Raw genomic sequence first — 18,055 nt, 5'->3', positions numbered from 1 at the left:
TAATATTTTAATAATTAACAAATGATTAGACTACTACTTGTAACTAGTATTTATTCTCATATTAGTATTTCGATTTTTTTAAACTATTTATGAATGATCCAACCGTACAGATTTCAAGATCTATATATTTGAGTGATATAGAAAAAATAAATATTTTTGATTATCTATTTTAACAGTTAACAACCAAGGTAAACCGGCTCTGACTCAGGATGCATAATGCATAATCATAAATTCTCCTCCCGTGGGATTCGAACCTGTGACCAAGAGGATAATTATCCCCTCTTTAAACAACTGAGCCAACCCTTGCGGGCATGTACTTTTTACTAGTATTTAGTCTCATATTGATATTTCAATTTTTTAAAAAAAAATATTTATAAATGATCGAACCGTACGGATGTCAAGATCTATAGAATTTAGTGATAATACAAATATTTCAGAAAAAAATAAATTAATTTTATTTGTTATTTTAACAATCAAACTATAGTTTGAATATTACTTATAACTAGTATTCAGTCCCATATTTATGTTTCGATTTTTTTAAAAATATTTTTGAATGATACAACCATACGGATGTTTAAATCTACATATTTTAGTGATATAATAAAACTTTTAGAAAAAAATAATTGTATTTAGTTTGTTATTTTAACTATTAACGCATAATGTGACAAATACTTATTACTTGTTTAGTCTCGTATCGATGTTCGATTTGTTTAAATATATTTATGAATGATCCAAGTCGTATGGTCAAGATCTATATATTTTAGTTATATAATAAAATCTTTAGAAAAAAAAATAAATGTACTTAGTTTGTTATTTTAACTGTCAACCAGTAGTTTGACCAGTACTTCCTACTACTGTTTAGTCTTATATTAATGTTTCGATTTGTTTAAAAATAGTTATGAATGATTCAACTGTTATATATTTTAGTGATATGACAAAACTTTCATAAATAATAAATTTATTTGGTTTGCTATTTAACAGTCAACCAATAGTTTGACCAGAATTTTTTACTTCAGTTCGGCTCGGCTCAGCTCGGCTCGGTTCATTTTGATGGAGAAACCTCGTGCTCGTCTTGTGTTCAGCTCGGTTCGACTCGGCTCGATTGTGTTCGATAAAAGCTCGTGTTCTCGTTAGTTAACGAGTTCAAGCTCGAACACAATTTTTTCTTCGTTAAGAAAGTTCGGCTCGGTTCGATTAGTCAAAAAATGAATTAAAATTTGGCTCGTTCGATCAAAACTCGGCGGCGCGGACCGGTTCGTGAACAACACTAGTAATAGTTACCTGGGATTGTATTTTTATGATTTAATCAAAACATTTTTGTTCCAAATTAACATCGTTTTCTTTGTTTTAAATGTATAAATTTATAGCATCTATAAATTGATTATTTAATTTTTACCGAACTTTGTGAGTGAAATATATGTACAACCGTTATCAATAGGAGTAATATCTAATATCTAGCCTTAAATTTTGCACTCTGCTTGATTGTTTCCATGACGAAGATGTGTTAATTGTCACTCTAAAATTTAAATCCATCACTGGTAATCATCGTTAATACTCGCTGTTTAAATCCACAATTTGTACGAAGAATTTCTTGATAGTTATACTGATCTGTTAAACCGGTTGAACCCAACTATGCACTTCCTTGAATACCATTGACCCTTTCTTGTTTCTTTTTCTCTTAAATATATCCTGAATTACAGTGCGATGGAATTGAACAATAACATATACATAAATAGATAATGAGAAGTAACGGATTGGAATTTATACACACGCACAAGTCAGACGAGTATTAATATTTGACAGCTATTAAACATCAGAATCCATTAGTGATAAGTTGGGAGAATATGTATCAAGAAAGTCCAAGATAATCACCAATGACGATATTGAAAGGACTAATATACATGTAACATTCACTAAATCTTGAATTAGTCTCTGCGGAAATTTTGATAAGGGTTAATTCCCGAAATATGCCTAAGCTGCACTATGTCAGCAATAGTTGTACCAGACAAGCCATGAAAGTACACGAAAGATATCTAGGTTCAGATGTCTTACCCTTTATGTATAAATAACCAAAGAAATATGCTAGTCTGTTAATAATCTATCATCTTCATTCAGTTGTCACACTTTTTGCAAGATTCCGAGGCTGGTCAACATTGTGACCCCGTAAAACAGTAAGATGGTATGCTAAAAGCTGCAACAACAAAAAACAGAAATGATTGTGTATTAATTGCAATAAAAATAGGAACAGTTCAGGTATAATCATGATGTATCAATACAGATGGACAGTGGCTGGCATAGAAAATAAATTGAGGGGTCCGAATTCTTTTAGGGTAAAAATATATTAAAATTATATACCATGTGATATAATAATAGGGTATTACCTCATAAAATTTTCAACCGATCTTTTGTTGCAAGAGTATTTAAAACAATTTTGAAAACAAATTATATTTAAACTTGATTATGTATTTTTAAAAATTCAAATGACACAATTTATATATATTATAACTACCTCTTTCAAAAGAATATTATAACTACAACTCTAATAATATTTATTCAGATACTTTCAAATTTTGAATTATTTCGGATTTCAATAATGGACCACAAATATTGGAACTGCAGGCCTACATCCCAAAGTCAGTGCAGAAATTAATACTATAAACCAGATACCAGAGAATCAGCGGCGGCCCGAAACAAGTAAAACACCATCATACTTTCAGAGAGGATAAGAGTTTACATGATATAAAATTAAACAGCAAACATAAAATAGATTGAATAAACATACAACATATGCACTGACACTCTCCCTCAGGTGAGTCTAACATTGCAGGAAAGCCATTGCTAAGAATGTGTCCATTACTAATTTTTCAAGACATAGGGATTATAATCTATGTTACTCGGACTCTTCATTTTACCATCAAGAACCCGTGTCGGACACTTGATACCCCAACATGGACACTCGAACTTGGACACTTATTTTAGGGAAAAAACATGTATATTTTCTATGTTACTCAGGACTCTTCATTTTACCATCAAGTATCCAAGTCGGACACTTGACACCCTGATATGGACACTCGGACATGGACACTTATTTTAGGGCAAAACATGTGTATGTTTTTTCGAAATGTTGCCGAGTCTGATATTTGGACATGTATCCATGTTGAACACTTTTACCGGAGGCTGAGTAACATAGATTAAGAATGCAAATAAATATGAGCAGAGACTTTCGAATTAAAATTTCTAAAGAGCAAAATTTAACCAACCTGAAGAGGGACGATGTTAATTACAGGTTGCAGACAGTCTTCCACGTGAGGAACTTCGATCACTCGAACATATTTACCAACATTCATAGAGGCAGCATCTTCTTTTGAACACATCACTATTAGTCGACCTTTACGAGCATGCAATTGTTGAATTACAGATTGCTGTTTGCTGTCAAAAGTGAAAAACGTAAGTTACGGGTAGCACTACATATTTCCAAGCACGCAGAGTTTGTATACTAACCTGAAGCATGAATCATGGGTGGCAATAACAAAAATTGGAAGGTTTTCATCAACTAAAGCCAGTGGACCATGTTTCATTTCACCAGCAAGTATTCCTTCACTGTGCATAAGGGCCACCTCTTTCACCTTCAAAGCACCCTCTAGTGCTGTTGCATAATTGTATCCTCTTCCAAACACAAGAAGTGATTGCTCAGCAATTAGTAATTTTGCAAGATCTTTCATCTCGTTATCAAGCTTCAATACTTCTCTTACTTTACCTGAATTCAGAAAAGATTTCCCAAAAATATTTAATTTACATCGAAATATAAAAAAGATAGAAGGAACTTTCCTGTATAAGATTGCAGGAGGACCAAACTATACATACTCGGTAAATCAACAAGACCATCAACAATAGACTCCCTTCTTGCTTCACTTGAAATTGAATCACTCCCAATTGCTAGAGCCAACATAGTCATTGCCACAATTTGACTTGTATAAGCCTGCCGGTCATTTTTCATTACATTAAATAATCAACCAGCAAGTCTACAATCTGTCAACTAAAGATTTGCAACACAAGTAATTACCTTTGTACTTGCCACACCAATCTCGGAGCCTGCATTTATATGTACACCACAGTGTGTTTTCCTTGCAATTGCACTACCTACAGTGTTCGTAATACCTACACATAATGCACCATTCTCTAGGGCATAGTTCAATGCATTCAGTGTATCAGCAGTTTCACCAGATTGACTAACAAAAGCAACAGTATCTTCTCTGTATATTGGTCCCTGTCGATCTAATAAATCACTAGCTATCTCCAACGTCACGGGTATACCTATACAGTAGATATAAAAAAATGAACAAATAAAACTATATCATTTATAGTACAATGCTAAGATTGAACACTGACCAGAAAGTTCTTCTAAAATAGGTCTTGAAGCCAAAGCAGCATTGTAGCTAGTACCACAACCGATAAAGACCATCCTTCTACTTCTTCTGATCGTCTTAAGGTGATCCTTTAGTCCACCTAAAAGGACAGTATTGGCTTTGCTTGAGCCTCCATGTATCAGTCTCCCCCGCATTGTTGTTGTCAAAGATTCTGGTTGCTCATGAATTTCCTTTTGCATATAATGCTCATATTTCCCTTTATTTATTTGCTCCACTTCCATCTCAAGAATGGATAATGCACGTTGCACAGCAGCAGGCCTAGAAATAGGACCATTAAGAGTTCCCTTGCCATCATCAAACTTGAGAATTGACACACTGCCATTCTGAGGCACAGAATATTAGCAAGTAATTAAGCTTTATCTAATATGTTATACGTACAAATATACACAATTATGTATCAGGATCGACATTCAAAACTAAGAGATTTACTTAGTTTCTTGAGAAGCTGATTATGATACGTTACGCTTGATAGTATAGAATTATATAACTATTTTACTTCCACTCCTTATTAAGTAATGTCAGTCCTTGTAATACCCTTAAATTGTAAACACGAATACACCTATAATTATTATACTATCCTAGAGCACTAAAACCATAAAGATTTTTGAGTTTCATGCATAAAGTTGAAACCAATTCATTACGGATCCAAGGATAACAGGGTCCATAAAACTGCATACTAATGCTCTAAATCTCTGATCAAGAACAGTAGTGAAAACAAAACATATAGCTGAACTGTATAAAGTAAACAAACTAAAATAATCATATGAAAAAAATAATGCTTGTTTAGATGCACCTTTTTAATCATTCAGCTTTGCTTCACCATAAAATTCAAACTATCAAATTGTTTCTACTATTTTTTATAACAAACCAAATGCCATGATTTGGCTCATGTAATCAGAATTCTGAACCAACCGTTTCAATCAAGTTTGATGGAAGGACATATTCTAATGACTTTGGTGTGTGGCACAGCATGAACAGAAAATTAAACACCGTATTCACTCATCTATAATAATGAACAGGAGGGGACAATCGAGATGAATATAGATATATCATATATATCTAACAATGGACGAAACAGATATGGCAACAAAGTCCGGATATAAAATTGAGTATCCGGAAAATACACGGACCCTAATACACATTACAATCAGCGGAAACTGCTGGAAATATGCAAAACTGAGCAAACAAATTGACCGGGAGTGGCACATTTGACTATAAAGCCTCAACATTCTATTTTAGAGCAGTACATATTTTGCACAGGATCTTAAAGTACACAAAGTGCAGCATCAAAAGTTAAGGTGCACAAAGTGCATAATGTGCAAACTTAGGGAATACATTATCCATTTTACTCTTAACTGAACGAATCACGAAGAGAGCCATTCCCATACATTTATAAATTTCAGAGCAAAAGGTTTTATTATGGATTATTGATGCAAGATGAATACCTTAAGGTGAACAACTTCACCATCCTCAATCACCAAGACCTTCTTTGTGTGTTCGACTAGTGCATGAGCATCACTTGAAAAATATAATTCTTTCGGTTGATCATTTGTTGAAAGAAATCTAGCATCGTTAAATGAAGCAGGGGTTTCTCCATCTCCTGGATATTCCTGCAGTGAGAATTTCTTTTTATGGAACAGTAAGAACTATTTTACTTACAGTATATTACAAGGAATGAAAATAAATTACAAGCACAGAAATAATTACAAATTATAAGATACATCAGTAAAGAGGAAAATTATGTTATGTTAACCGAACATGTCGACAAGGTTTACAATCAAAGCATCAGTCAGATTTTCAAGCTCGAATATATTTTGTTCTTGGACATAAATCCGAAATTAGTGTGGTTACTGACATGCTAGTGCGGTACATAGAAATATATATATATATATATATATATATATATATTCTTTGTTTCTAAAATTAATGCCAAATACTAATAAATTTGTTGCCTTTAATCATTTATAAGTATTCAATAACACAAAATGAAAGGATAATGTATAATACAAGTTCTCTAGAGATCATGGACCTTGGATTCTAACTTTTAATTGGACTACTAAAGTGTAAAATGTCTTGTCTGGTTGTAAGTATAACATGAAAGGATCCAACTCTAATCCCCTCACCACAACCATGTCATGCTGAATCTGAAACATGTATGACGGGAAGAGTGTCCAGCAGAGATACTCATCATAAGAAAAAATTTGCTATATCATAATAGAAAACTGTACACATAACCTACTTTCACACCAAGAAGCAGTGGACTTCCACGCTTGCAAGCAATCAATTCATTTGGATAATGCCGGCTTTTAAAAATTAGGGCATATGCCCCTTCAAGGTGCCTCATAACTTCAAGTACAACCTGACTAAATGTAACAGCCTGATCACCTGCACATAACATATTAAAATAACATTACAACCTCATTATTTAACGACTTTGCACAATATATGTATTTCATAAGAATATCTAAATTAACATCTTGTTTTTGAAGAAGCAATAACATTTCCATCAAGAAGCATTTGAAATATAAAGATTTAAACAGGTTTATTTTACAATATAAAAGACAAAAACACTCTAAGAAGGCTTTGAGAAAATAAGTAACCAAGTAGAGTAGAAAATTAGGAGACCTCCATATAGCATTGAATAATTTATAAATAAATATGTTCAATATACAATTTGACAAACACAAAAATATAACAAGAGACACTGAAGAAATAATATAAAAAGAAGGCACTCTGTTATGGCTAAAGGTACGCACAGCTAAAGCCAAGGGCTCGCATATTTAGTGAAGAAAAATATTGCACCACATGTTCCAAAAAGTTGGTAAACAATGTCAGATTACCTACTTTTACTTATTAAATAAAGATATATAGTATTTTAAAGGAAAAAAAATAATAAAGCAAGAAAAAGAAACCTTCATTTGCTTGGTCAAATACAAACTTTGCAAGCTTTGGAATCACTTCTGTATCTGTTTCAGATTCAAACTTAAACCGATGACGGATTAGTGTTTGTTTTAACACCTGCAGGGCGTAGACAGGATCAATATTGGTAAGGTCAAAACTCAAACAATTCATTATTTGAATTTCAATAATATTGAACATGCATCAATGGACATATCGATCCATCCAAAGCTGCAATCGCTCAATAAAAGAAGTCACATATAGCTGAAGGAGAAAGAAATGAATATTATATATATTCTAAAAACTTCTGACATGGCAGAATGTGGATTGTGGACCACACATCTGAATAGTTGATATTGTTAATGCAACGTCCTCGTGGTCTTAAAGAGGAGTGCACTAGACTTCACTACAAGGCATGTCAATGGTAGAGTAATACACAAACGCTTGGCATCTACTTTAAAAACCAGATAGTCTTTTATAAAAAACTTGTTTTCAAAAAATGTGCTTGATTTAATTTTATTGAGGAATAAAATCCTCTGGTCTGAAGAGGAAAAACCAGTGTCGTGGAGATCCCTTGTTCAAATTGTCGTGATACACTAGGCATCATGCACTATAACCAGACTTCTGAAATTCTGTGCATATGAACTATCAATATGTAATTTCACCAACTTAATCTATGCTGTTTAAGGTTTTCAGTGCCTTTTTAAACAGAAAACTAGCCAGTAATCTACCTACACCAGCAGTCTCTAGTGGCAAATAAAACCAACCAGTGATCTCCCTTCCGCATAATTATCTCAACGGACATATTCTAGCTCAGTCAAGAAAAAAAAACATAGAGCTCTTGGAAGTTTAAATTTAAGTGGCAGCAGAGGAGGAAAGCTTGATCATTAACAACACCAAAATGTTGAATAATCCCATCTTTTAGCAGATCAATCATGACAGAACAAAAAATAAAAAGAAGTAATATTTGAGACTTTTAAAGATCCCAATTGAACCTCATAATTAGTGATGACACCATTGTGAACAACCAAGAAGTCGTTTCCACTACCAGAAGACTGAGGATGGCTGTTTCTTGGAGCTGGTTCGCCATGTGTTGCCCAGCGAGTGTGTGCAATTCCAGCGTGAACAGAATATGCTTCTTCCAAATTTAAATATGTAGAGGCGACCTCTGAGACAAAATATATTGATATTAGTTCTGAATAATCAGATCATCATCAATTAAGCAACATGCCAGTGTAGATGGATAAATGCAGCAGAAATAACCATCAAATATGAAGTCTCCATTACATGAACCACTTCGAGAATACCAATATTATTAAGACCAAGGGCTACAAGATTAACGCGTTGGGACTTGGGGACGTAAAATTTGTTCCCTTAATGCATTTCTGCCTTAAAGTAGGAATTTTATTTTATTTGAATTTTTAAAGTTAACACCTTCATTAGCTATGATATCACAACTGATTTGATTAATAAATAACTAAATAAATATCTCCAACAAAATAATGTCAAGTGGCAACACCACATATTTCTGATGCATAATTTAGTTAAATTGATTTTTTTAAAACAAAAAAGAGTACCGATACAGGCCCAAACTTAACGCACAAAGCTATAATTTAGAATGCGAAGAATAAGATTCATTTCTCTTTGACAAGGAAAAGTTAAATAACAGCATGTCAAAGAAAAATTTCCAAAATTGTTCATTAAAAATATCACAGATGAGGATATGGATTGGTGATTTTTAGTAAAAATAGTATCTAAGTACAACTTAATATTGTTAAAAACTGCGGCGTACATAGACTTGAGATAAAGGGGATCATAATGAACATAAATAAAGATACTCATTCCGATTTTGTGACTGTCGTAGTTGCCCAATTATCTTTTGTCTCTTTTTCATTTTGTCATTTTTCTAATAAACAAGGAATTAAAGTTTATATTTAACTCCCAAGCGAAGTGGGAGAAGTTAAGCAATCATATATTTTACTACAATGTCTAGTTTTACAAGACATCCTCCACAACACGACATATCTCTGACAAACTACCACATCGTTGTCACCTTGTAAATACTAATTCTTGTCCAATTCTATGACTACATAGACTCATCAAACTGAAACAATTGTCTGCAACTAAACATTCCGAATTGGATAGACCATGTATCTCCAATGCTATGTAATCCAAAGACTACTTTAAAATTTCGACATACATGTATCCAAAAGTAAGCACATAACTCCACATCAAAATACGAACGATTTCCTTCTCTTTATGGACAAAAATCTTCCTTCCCACATTTAAAAATAGAAATTTATAAAACATTTATTATCCTACACAATTTAAAACTTGCATTTAATACGAATTCTTGAACCTATATAAACAACAAGAAAAAGGAAGCGCCCTGCTCTTTCCCAGTCTCCCTTTTCTATTATACACTGCCCGGAAAAATGACACTTTAAACTAAAATTGCAATAAATTTTATTAACTTTACACAAACACGTAGTTTAGTAGTGACAAAAGCCCTAGATATCAGAGATCGCGTAGTTAGTAGTGACAAAAGCCCTAGAGATCAGACATTAGACTAAAAAAGCCATCTTTACTTCCGAATAACTAATGAAAGGTTCTTGATTTCCCACACACAAAATAGCAATGACAATAAAAAGTAGAGGTCACGTACTAGACTAAAACCGCCACAATTACTTACTTCCGATATAAGAATTAAGAGTTAATAATTTCTCACGCTCACCGCCAATGATTAAAAAACCTAGAGATCACACATTACTCTAAAACCACCACAATTACATATATAACATAATATTAGTTATACTTCAAATCTCATTTCACTCATCCCAAACAAACACAACATTAGTTTCAATTTACAAGTGAGAAGTCCTTAATTTCACACACACATAAATACATACTCCATATAACAGCATTGACAAAGACGGCAGCAGTAGAGAGAGATAAGGCAGAGAGGCAGAGAGAGAGAAGGAGGGGGAGAGACAGAAGGAGGGAGGGAGAGAGGTCCTTAATTTCATACACATAATTACGTATGTAAACAGAAATGACAAAAGAGAGCGAGAGAGGGGGAGGGGGGGGAAGGAGGGAGAGAGAGAGGTCCTTATTTTCGCACACACACAATTAACAATTACATATATAACAGAAATGAGAGAGAGAGAGAGAGAGAGGTCCTCAATTTACACAAATAATTACATATGTAACAGAAATGACAAAGGAGAGAGAGAGAGAGAGAGAGAGCAGTACCTTGATAAACAGATTTAACAAGAGATTCAATATTTCCAGCTTGTCGAAAAACGAGAGGAGACATAGAGAGATTGAAATCATTAACAGAATCAATTGAAATTCCAGCAGAATCATAACCTCTATACTCCAATCGACGAAGTCCATTAAAAAGTACTTGCAAAATGTAACCTCTCTCTCTACTCACTCCATAATTCAAGTACGCAAATATCCCACACATTTCCAAATCTCTCTCTCTCTCTACTATCTATTCTGTGTGTCTATGTGTATGTATTGCTCGGTGATCATGATCCAACGAGAGCTACAGTTTATATATACACTGCGGAAGGGAGGGAGAAAAAAGAAAGAAACAAGGGTTTTTTAGATTTTGACTTGTTGACTTTTTTGTGGGTTTTATTTTTATTTAATTTATTTTTAATTTTGGTGCGGAGACTTGAGTCGATTTGTTTCGATTTAATGTTTTTTATTTCATTTTAAGTGAGAGGGGTGACACGTGTGAACGCTTGATTGGAGGGGTTTTGTCACGTTTATGCATTCAAGGGGGTCATGTCATGTGCATTTTTGGCACGCGTTAAAAGGCTACACAAGGCCCAGACTGCTCACTGTTATTAGAAAGTCTAACAAATGTGAATCCGTTTTTATAATTATCGATTGATTTTTTCACACATTTTCCACAGTTTTCTACCGTATAAATGAAAAAAAGTTGAACCATTTTTGTAAATTTAATTATTATTATATATTTTATTTACAAATTAAAATTACAAGTATATTTTAATTATATAATCAAAATACTTTGATATATAAATAAATAAATTCAAATAAAAAATATAATAGGTATCGAACTAATTAATTTATTCTATAAGTTCGTTTCTACTAGCGTTTGGACTTCTAAGCTCTTGTTCAACTTTTGATTTCCACCAGCTTACGGCTCGTGTGATGCACGGGTCTTTCTTAATATTTTTATATTTTTATTTTTATTTTATATAATTTTATTAAAATTACATATAAATAATTAAATACTAAATACTAATTTTATTCATTGTGTATAATTTTAAGTTAAGTTCAAATAGTATAAATAGTATATAATTGATGAGATCTTATTCATAAATAATTATGTAAATGTTTGTTATTTTTGAGATTCAAACTTGAAAATTTATATATATCTTTATAAATAATAATTTTCATACTTGTTGTTAACGGGATTCGAACATGAGAACCTATATGTATCTTTACAAATAATAATATAAATGTTTGTTGTTGACGAGATTCGAACCTGAGAACTTGTGGAGTGTATATTTTTAGTATTTGGATCTAACGGCTCTGATTATATGATAAAGAAGATTCGACGGTCGTGATGAAAAAGGATAACCAAAATGAGGGGTTAACCAAACTACAAATTCTGCCTCATTCCGGTTATTACAATATAGTATATATTTGAGCATCTCCAGCTGGGAGAACCATCAGTAACAGTAATAATATCCTTAAATCAAGTTGAACTCTTTCTTATAAGTTATAAATTATAAATATTATAAAATAATAATTCTTAATAAGTGATAGGGGGTAAATAAATCCTGATTACATAATTAAATATTGCATTGATTACACATGATTTGGGGTACAAGGCCCAATAAAAAATGTATGACATTCAGACCAAAAAGGTTAACACATTGATCAGGCATGCTGGACCAGATCAGGCCTGATGGAACAAAGAAGACCCAAAACCCTGAATATTAATTAATTTCGTAATTAATTAATAAGGGAAAAATCAGCTATTAAGAAGAGTCCCAATAAGGACATAAATTCTTGTAGATTAGTCTCCAATGGACCTAGAAAGATAAGGAATCAGTTTCCTACTACTTAGGACTCCAAAGTCTATTCTAACTCTGAGACTTACCTACCAAGTCTCCTAACCCAAGTCCAATTCAAGGACTCCCAACATCTATATAAGGGGTCTCACCCCACAAATCAGAACTACGTTTTTTGACTTGATCCTTAGCAATCAGCAAGGTACGTAGGCATCTTGTTAAGGCAGATTGAGTCACGAAACACAAGAGCAGTCAAATCGAGTATCGAAGCTCACGTTCCTTAGTAATAAATACAGCAGTTATTATACTTTAGTTTTTGATCCATAACATTTGACGCCGTCTGTGGGAAAGCACAACAACAACCATGACGAGAACACGGAGAACGGTTAGAGCCCTTAAAGGAGGAACACCAACGGGGACAACCCCAAGTGATTTCGTCAACCGTGGAGGTACCTCCTCATTCAACTTATGCAGCCACGCAAGGAGAAGCCCGGATAGGGGCAACTGAACCTCAGCCAAAAGGGACGATTCCCTCGGCTACTCAAGGTACGAATCCCCAAGTTCAACAACTACATGCACCTGTGAATTCTCGACCCATTGGGTATGAGTATTCAACTATTGTGACTACTAACCCCCCATATGGGATGCCCCTTTACCCCGAGGTTGGAGGAAGCAGACATGCTGGGCGGAGTGAAGCACGAGGGCGATCGCCCCCTATATACAAGGTTTGGCTCCAATCCCTGAGGATCAGGAATTTTATGGTCCTTACACTGAGAGAGACTCCGAATCTTCAGATGATGAAGTGGCCCCAAGAAGGAGGCGTGCTGGCAAAAAGCCGATGGCTGATGGTCGCCAACGTCCTAGGAGCACCCAAGGGACGAATTCCCAAGAAGTGCAGGAACGGATCAGGTCTCATGAGGCTGAGATTCAAAGGCTGAAGCGCGACTTGGAGTCACACCAGAACACCAGACCCCCATTACCCCCAAGGGGGAGGAATCCTCCCCCTATCATAGACCTGGATGGTCCGATACAGAGAAGGGTTGTTGTCCCAATGGCTGATCCAAGCAATCTTCTTCCCCTTGGAGATCCTGATGATCCTACTCCACCATTCACTGAAGAAATAATGAATGCCCATATCTCAAGGAAGTTCAAGATGCCCACTATTAAAGCTTATGATGGCACTGGAGATCCCGCCAGTCATGTCAGGATATACTCCAATGCACTGTTGTTATAGCCCGTGAATGATGCTATTAAGTGTCGGGTCTTTCCTCAAACCCTGTCGGGTATGGTTCAAAAGTGGTATAGTCGGTTACCCCCAAACTCTATTGGGTCCTTCAGAGAATTAAGTCAGGCTCTTATTAAGCAATTTATCAGTGGGAGAGTGCATGAGAAAAGTTCAGCATCCCTCATGAGCATTGTGCAGGGGGCAAAGGAATCCTTAAGAGACTACCTGAATCGTTTCACAAAGGAAGCTTTAAAAGTCCCGGACCTTGATGACAAGGTAGCCATGATAGCACTGCGACAAGGAACTAAGGATGAGTTTTTCAAGATGTCCTTGACCAAACGCCCCCTGGAAAGCATTCTGCAACTCCAAGATAGGGCAGGGAAGTATATCAAGGTGGAAGAGAGTATGAGGAAGACAGTCGTGAGCAACGAGCCCGCTGGAGGCAAGAAGCGGAAGATCGATCTGGAATACATCGCTAAGGACAAGTATCCTAGAACTGAGCAGAATCCTGAATCAACTCCCAAGAGAGGAGGACGTGGACAAAAATTTACTGAGTATGCTCAGTTGAATGCTCCAAGGAGCCAAATTTTAATGGAAATCGAGAAAGATCGAGATATTCGCTGGCCTAAGCCCTTGAAGGCCGATCCTGCCAAGTTAGATAAGAGCAAGTATTATAGATTTCACAAGGATATTGGTCATGACACTGATGAGTGTAGGCAACTGAAAGATGAAATTGAGTTCCTTATTAGAAAAGGGAGATTGAACAAGTATACTGGAGATGGAGGAGACAGGAGCAACAACGTGAGAAAAAACTTTGACGATCGAAGAAGAGATCAAGAAGATCAGGGGCGAAATCCCCAACCTAGGGGACCAGTGATAAATACAATCTTCGGAGGACCGCGACCCCGAGGGCCTGTGATAAACACAATTTTTGGAGGACCAACTGCTGCTGGGTTATCCAAGAACTTCAGGAAAGCGTATGCTCGAGAATTATGCTTATTGTTGAGGAAGCCCCGAAGAGGGCCAGGACAGGAGTAACAATGTCTTTTGCTGATTCTGATCTGGAGGGTGTGAAATTTCCCCATGACGATCCGTTGGTCATAACCCCGATAATAGGGAACAACCCGGTAAGAAGGGTCATTGTGGATAATGGTGCTTCAGTGGATATCTTGCTCTATGACACCTTTTTAAGGATGGGATATAACGACTCCCAATTGACCCCAACCAACATGCCGATATATGGATTTGCGGGAATGGAGTGCCCCGTAGAAGGGATAATCAAGTTGCCAACAACCATAGGACAGGAACCAAGGCAAGCAACTCAGATGTTGAACTTTGTAGTGGTGAAGGCTAGTTCGACTTACAAAGCTACTATGGGAAGAACAGGGATACACACCTTCAAGGCAGTCCCTTCTTCCTACCATTCAGTTATGAAGTTTCCAACCCGGGATGGGATCAGAGAAGAGAGAGGAGATCAAAAAATGGATAGAAGTTGTTATGTGGCCTCTTTGAGGGGCAGATGGAGTTGGGGGGAAGGTTCTTCCTATTGAAGATCTGGATATCTGAGAGAATGATGAGAAAAGAGGAAAGCCAGCATAAAACTTAGTTTCAATTCCTTTAGCCCCCGAAGATCCTGAGAAGGTGACTTTTATTGGAGCCATGCTCGAGGAGCCCCTTAGAGGGAAGTTGGTGAAATTTTTGCAAGAAAATAGTGACGTATTTGCATGGTCAGCAGCTGATATGCCAGGTATAGACCCGGAACTGATTACTCACAAGCTGAATGTGGACCCAAATCGGAAGACGGTGAAGCAAAAGAAAAGAAGTTTTGCTCCAGAGAGGCAAGAAGCTATAAAACAGGAAGTAGAGAAGCTCTTAGAGGCTGGTTTCATCGAGGAGATTCAATTTCCGGAATGGTTAGCAAACCCTGTAATGGTAAAGAAGGCCAATGGAAAATGGAGGATGTGTGTGGACTTCACTGATTTGAATGATGCATGTCCTAAGGACTGTTTCCCGTTACCAAGGATCGATACTTTGATAGATGCCACTGATGGGCATGAGATGTTGAGCTTTATGGATGGGTTTAGTGGATACAATCAGATCAAGATGCACACGGATGACATTCCAAAGGTATCATTTAACACTAACTTTGGTGTTTATTATTATCTTGTTATGGCATTTGGTCTTAAGAATGCAGGAGCCACCTATCAAAGGTTGGTAAATAAAATTTTTAAGGATCTTATTGGAAAGACCATGGAAGTCTATGTTGATGACATGTTAGTCAAGAGTCTAGTAAAGACTGACCATATAACCCATTTGAGGGAAGCTTTTGAGGTCCTGAGATATCATAAGATGATGTTAAATCCCACAAAGTGTGCTTTCGGAGTAGGGTCTGGAAAGTTTTTAGGATTAATGGTTTCCAAGAGAGGAATCGTGGACATGGAGCCACCAAAAATAAAGGCAATTCTGGACATGGAGCCACCAAAAACTATCAAAGATGTTTAGAAGCTCACAGGAAGGGTTGTTGCGCTGGGACGATTCATCTCCAAGTCAGGGGACAAGTGCTTGTCGTTCTTCAAGTCCTTAAAGAAAGTCAAAGATTTTGAATGGAGTGAGGAAAGCCAGAAGGCATTTGAGGAATTAAAGAAATATATGGCTCAGGCGCCGTTGTTGGCCAAGCCAACTTTTAATGAAGTTTTATACTTATACTTGGCCGTTTCAGAGAATGCCTTGAGCGCTGTATTAGTTAAGTAAGAACTGAAAATCCAGAAACCCGTGTACTATGTCAGTAAAATTTTGCATGGAGCTGAGTTGAATTATTCAACTATTGAGAAGTTTGCTTTAGCCTTGGTAATGGCTTCGAGAAAGTTGCGTCCTTACTTCCAGGCTCACAAGATTGAGGTGCTAACAAATCAACCCCTGAGAAATATCATTCATAGTCCCAAGGCTAGTGGGAGGCTGTTTAAGTGGGCAATAGAGTTGGGAGAATTCGACATCAAGTATAAGCCACGAACGGCGATAAAAGCCCAGACATTGGCTGACTTCGTGGTGGAATGTACCATACCCAACCAAGAAGTCGGGGGGTAGGAAGATACCATACCTCAAGACAAGGAAGTTGATAAGGAGGACAAAGAAGAGGTTGATAAGGAGAAAGAATACTGGGTTCTCTATTTTGATGGAGCATCAAAAATAAATTCAAGTGGAGCAGGTTTGGTTTTACAAAGCCCTGATGGGTTCTTAATTGAGTATGCCATGAAGTTAGACTTCCCGACCACAAATAATGAGGCAGAATATGAAGCTCTGATAGCTGGTCTTGGCTTAGTAGGGACACTTAGAGTCAAGAACCTAAAAGTCTGTGGAGACTCGAAGCTGGTCATATCCCAGGTAAAGGGAGAGTTTGAGGCAAGGGATGATACGATGGCTAAATATGTTCGCCTAGTAAGGGCTGTGATGACCCAATTCGATGAATGTCGTGTTGAGCATATTCCGAGGGAGGAAAATGCTAAGGCAGATGCATTATCAAAGTTTGCTTCATCGGAGATAGAGGAAAGTTCAGGAAGTGTGTACTTCCGCATTATGAAGACACGGAGCATTGATGTTAAGCTTGTAGCTCCTATAGGTCTGGGGACGTCATGGATAGATCCCATTAAGACTCATATTCAAACCGGTTGGTTGCCGAACGATGCTACTGAAGCATGAAAATTGGTTGTTCGAGCACTAAGATACTTTTTGATAGATGGGATTCTGTACAAAAGATCCTTCGTGGTTACTTACTTAGGGTGTCTTAGGCCTGATGAGGCACACTTGGATCTTGAAGAACATGAAGGTATCTGTGGGCAACACTTGGGGGTCAGGGCCTTAGCTCATAAGATACCCCGTTTAGGCTTCTATTGGCCAAAAATGATGGTTGATGCCAATGTGTGAAAAAGTGTGACCGCTGTCAGAAGCACGCACCAGTCGTTAGATAACCCCCGAGATGCTGACCTCCATCAACTCGCCGATCCCCTTTGCTATGTGGGAAATGGATATACTTGGGCCTTTCCCCATGGCCATGGCACAAAGGGAGTTCCTGATTGTAGCCATTGATTATTTTACTAAGTGGATTGAAGCCAAGTCTTTGGTCAAAATCACAACTAAGCAGGTTGCACAATTCCTGTGGGAAAATATCATGTGCCGGTATGGAATTTCCCGCATCCTAGTGACTGACAATGGAACACAATTCAACAATGAGGAATTCAAGAAGTATTGTGAGGAGAATGAAATTGAGTTACGATTCACCTATGTGGCTCACCTGCAAGCCAATGGGCAAGCGGAAGTGGCGAATCGAATAATCCTGGATGGACTAAAGAAGAGGATCGAGAAGTCGAGGAATAACTGGGTGGATGAAATACTCCCAATACTGTGGGCCTATAGGACTACCTCTAGAGTCACAACTGGAGCAACTCCTTTCATGT

The 18,055-nt window shown here is 36.5% G+C and overlaps 1 protein-coding gene across 1 annotated transcript; it reads right to left on the bottom strand.

The window, feature by feature from the left end:
- Positions 1-1,865: 1,865 nt before the first annotated feature.
- On the bottom strand, positions 1,866-10,955 carry LOC141661399 (glutamine--fructose-6-phosphate aminotransferase [isomerizing] 1). Its single transcript, XM_074468403.1, has 11 exons — positions 10,578-10,955; positions 8,321-8,493; positions 7,340-7,445; positions 6,667-6,812; positions 5,873-6,037; positions 4,390-4,750; positions 4,064-4,314; positions 3,865-3,979; positions 3,502-3,757; positions 3,261-3,429; positions 1,866-2,191 (listed from the first exon to the last, which is right to left on the bottom strand). Exons 1-11 carry the CDS (start codon positions 10,792-10,794, stop codon positions 2,108-2,110), a joined length of 2,043 nt encoding a protein of 680 aa, XP_074324504.1. The 5' UTR covers positions 10,795-10,955; the 3' UTR covers positions 1,866-2,107.
- Positions 10,956-18,055: the final 7,100 nt, after the last annotated feature.

This window comes from Apium graveolens, chromosome 1 (assembly GCF_009905375.1).
Source record: "Apium graveolens cultivar Ventura chromosome 1, ASM990537v1, whole genome shotgun sequence".
NCBI lineage: Eukaryota > Viridiplantae > Streptophyta > Magnoliopsida > Apiales > Apiaceae > Apium > Apium graveolens.
Note: the sequence above shows the minus strand (reverse complement) of the source record. Positions and strands in the feature narration are given on the sequence as shown.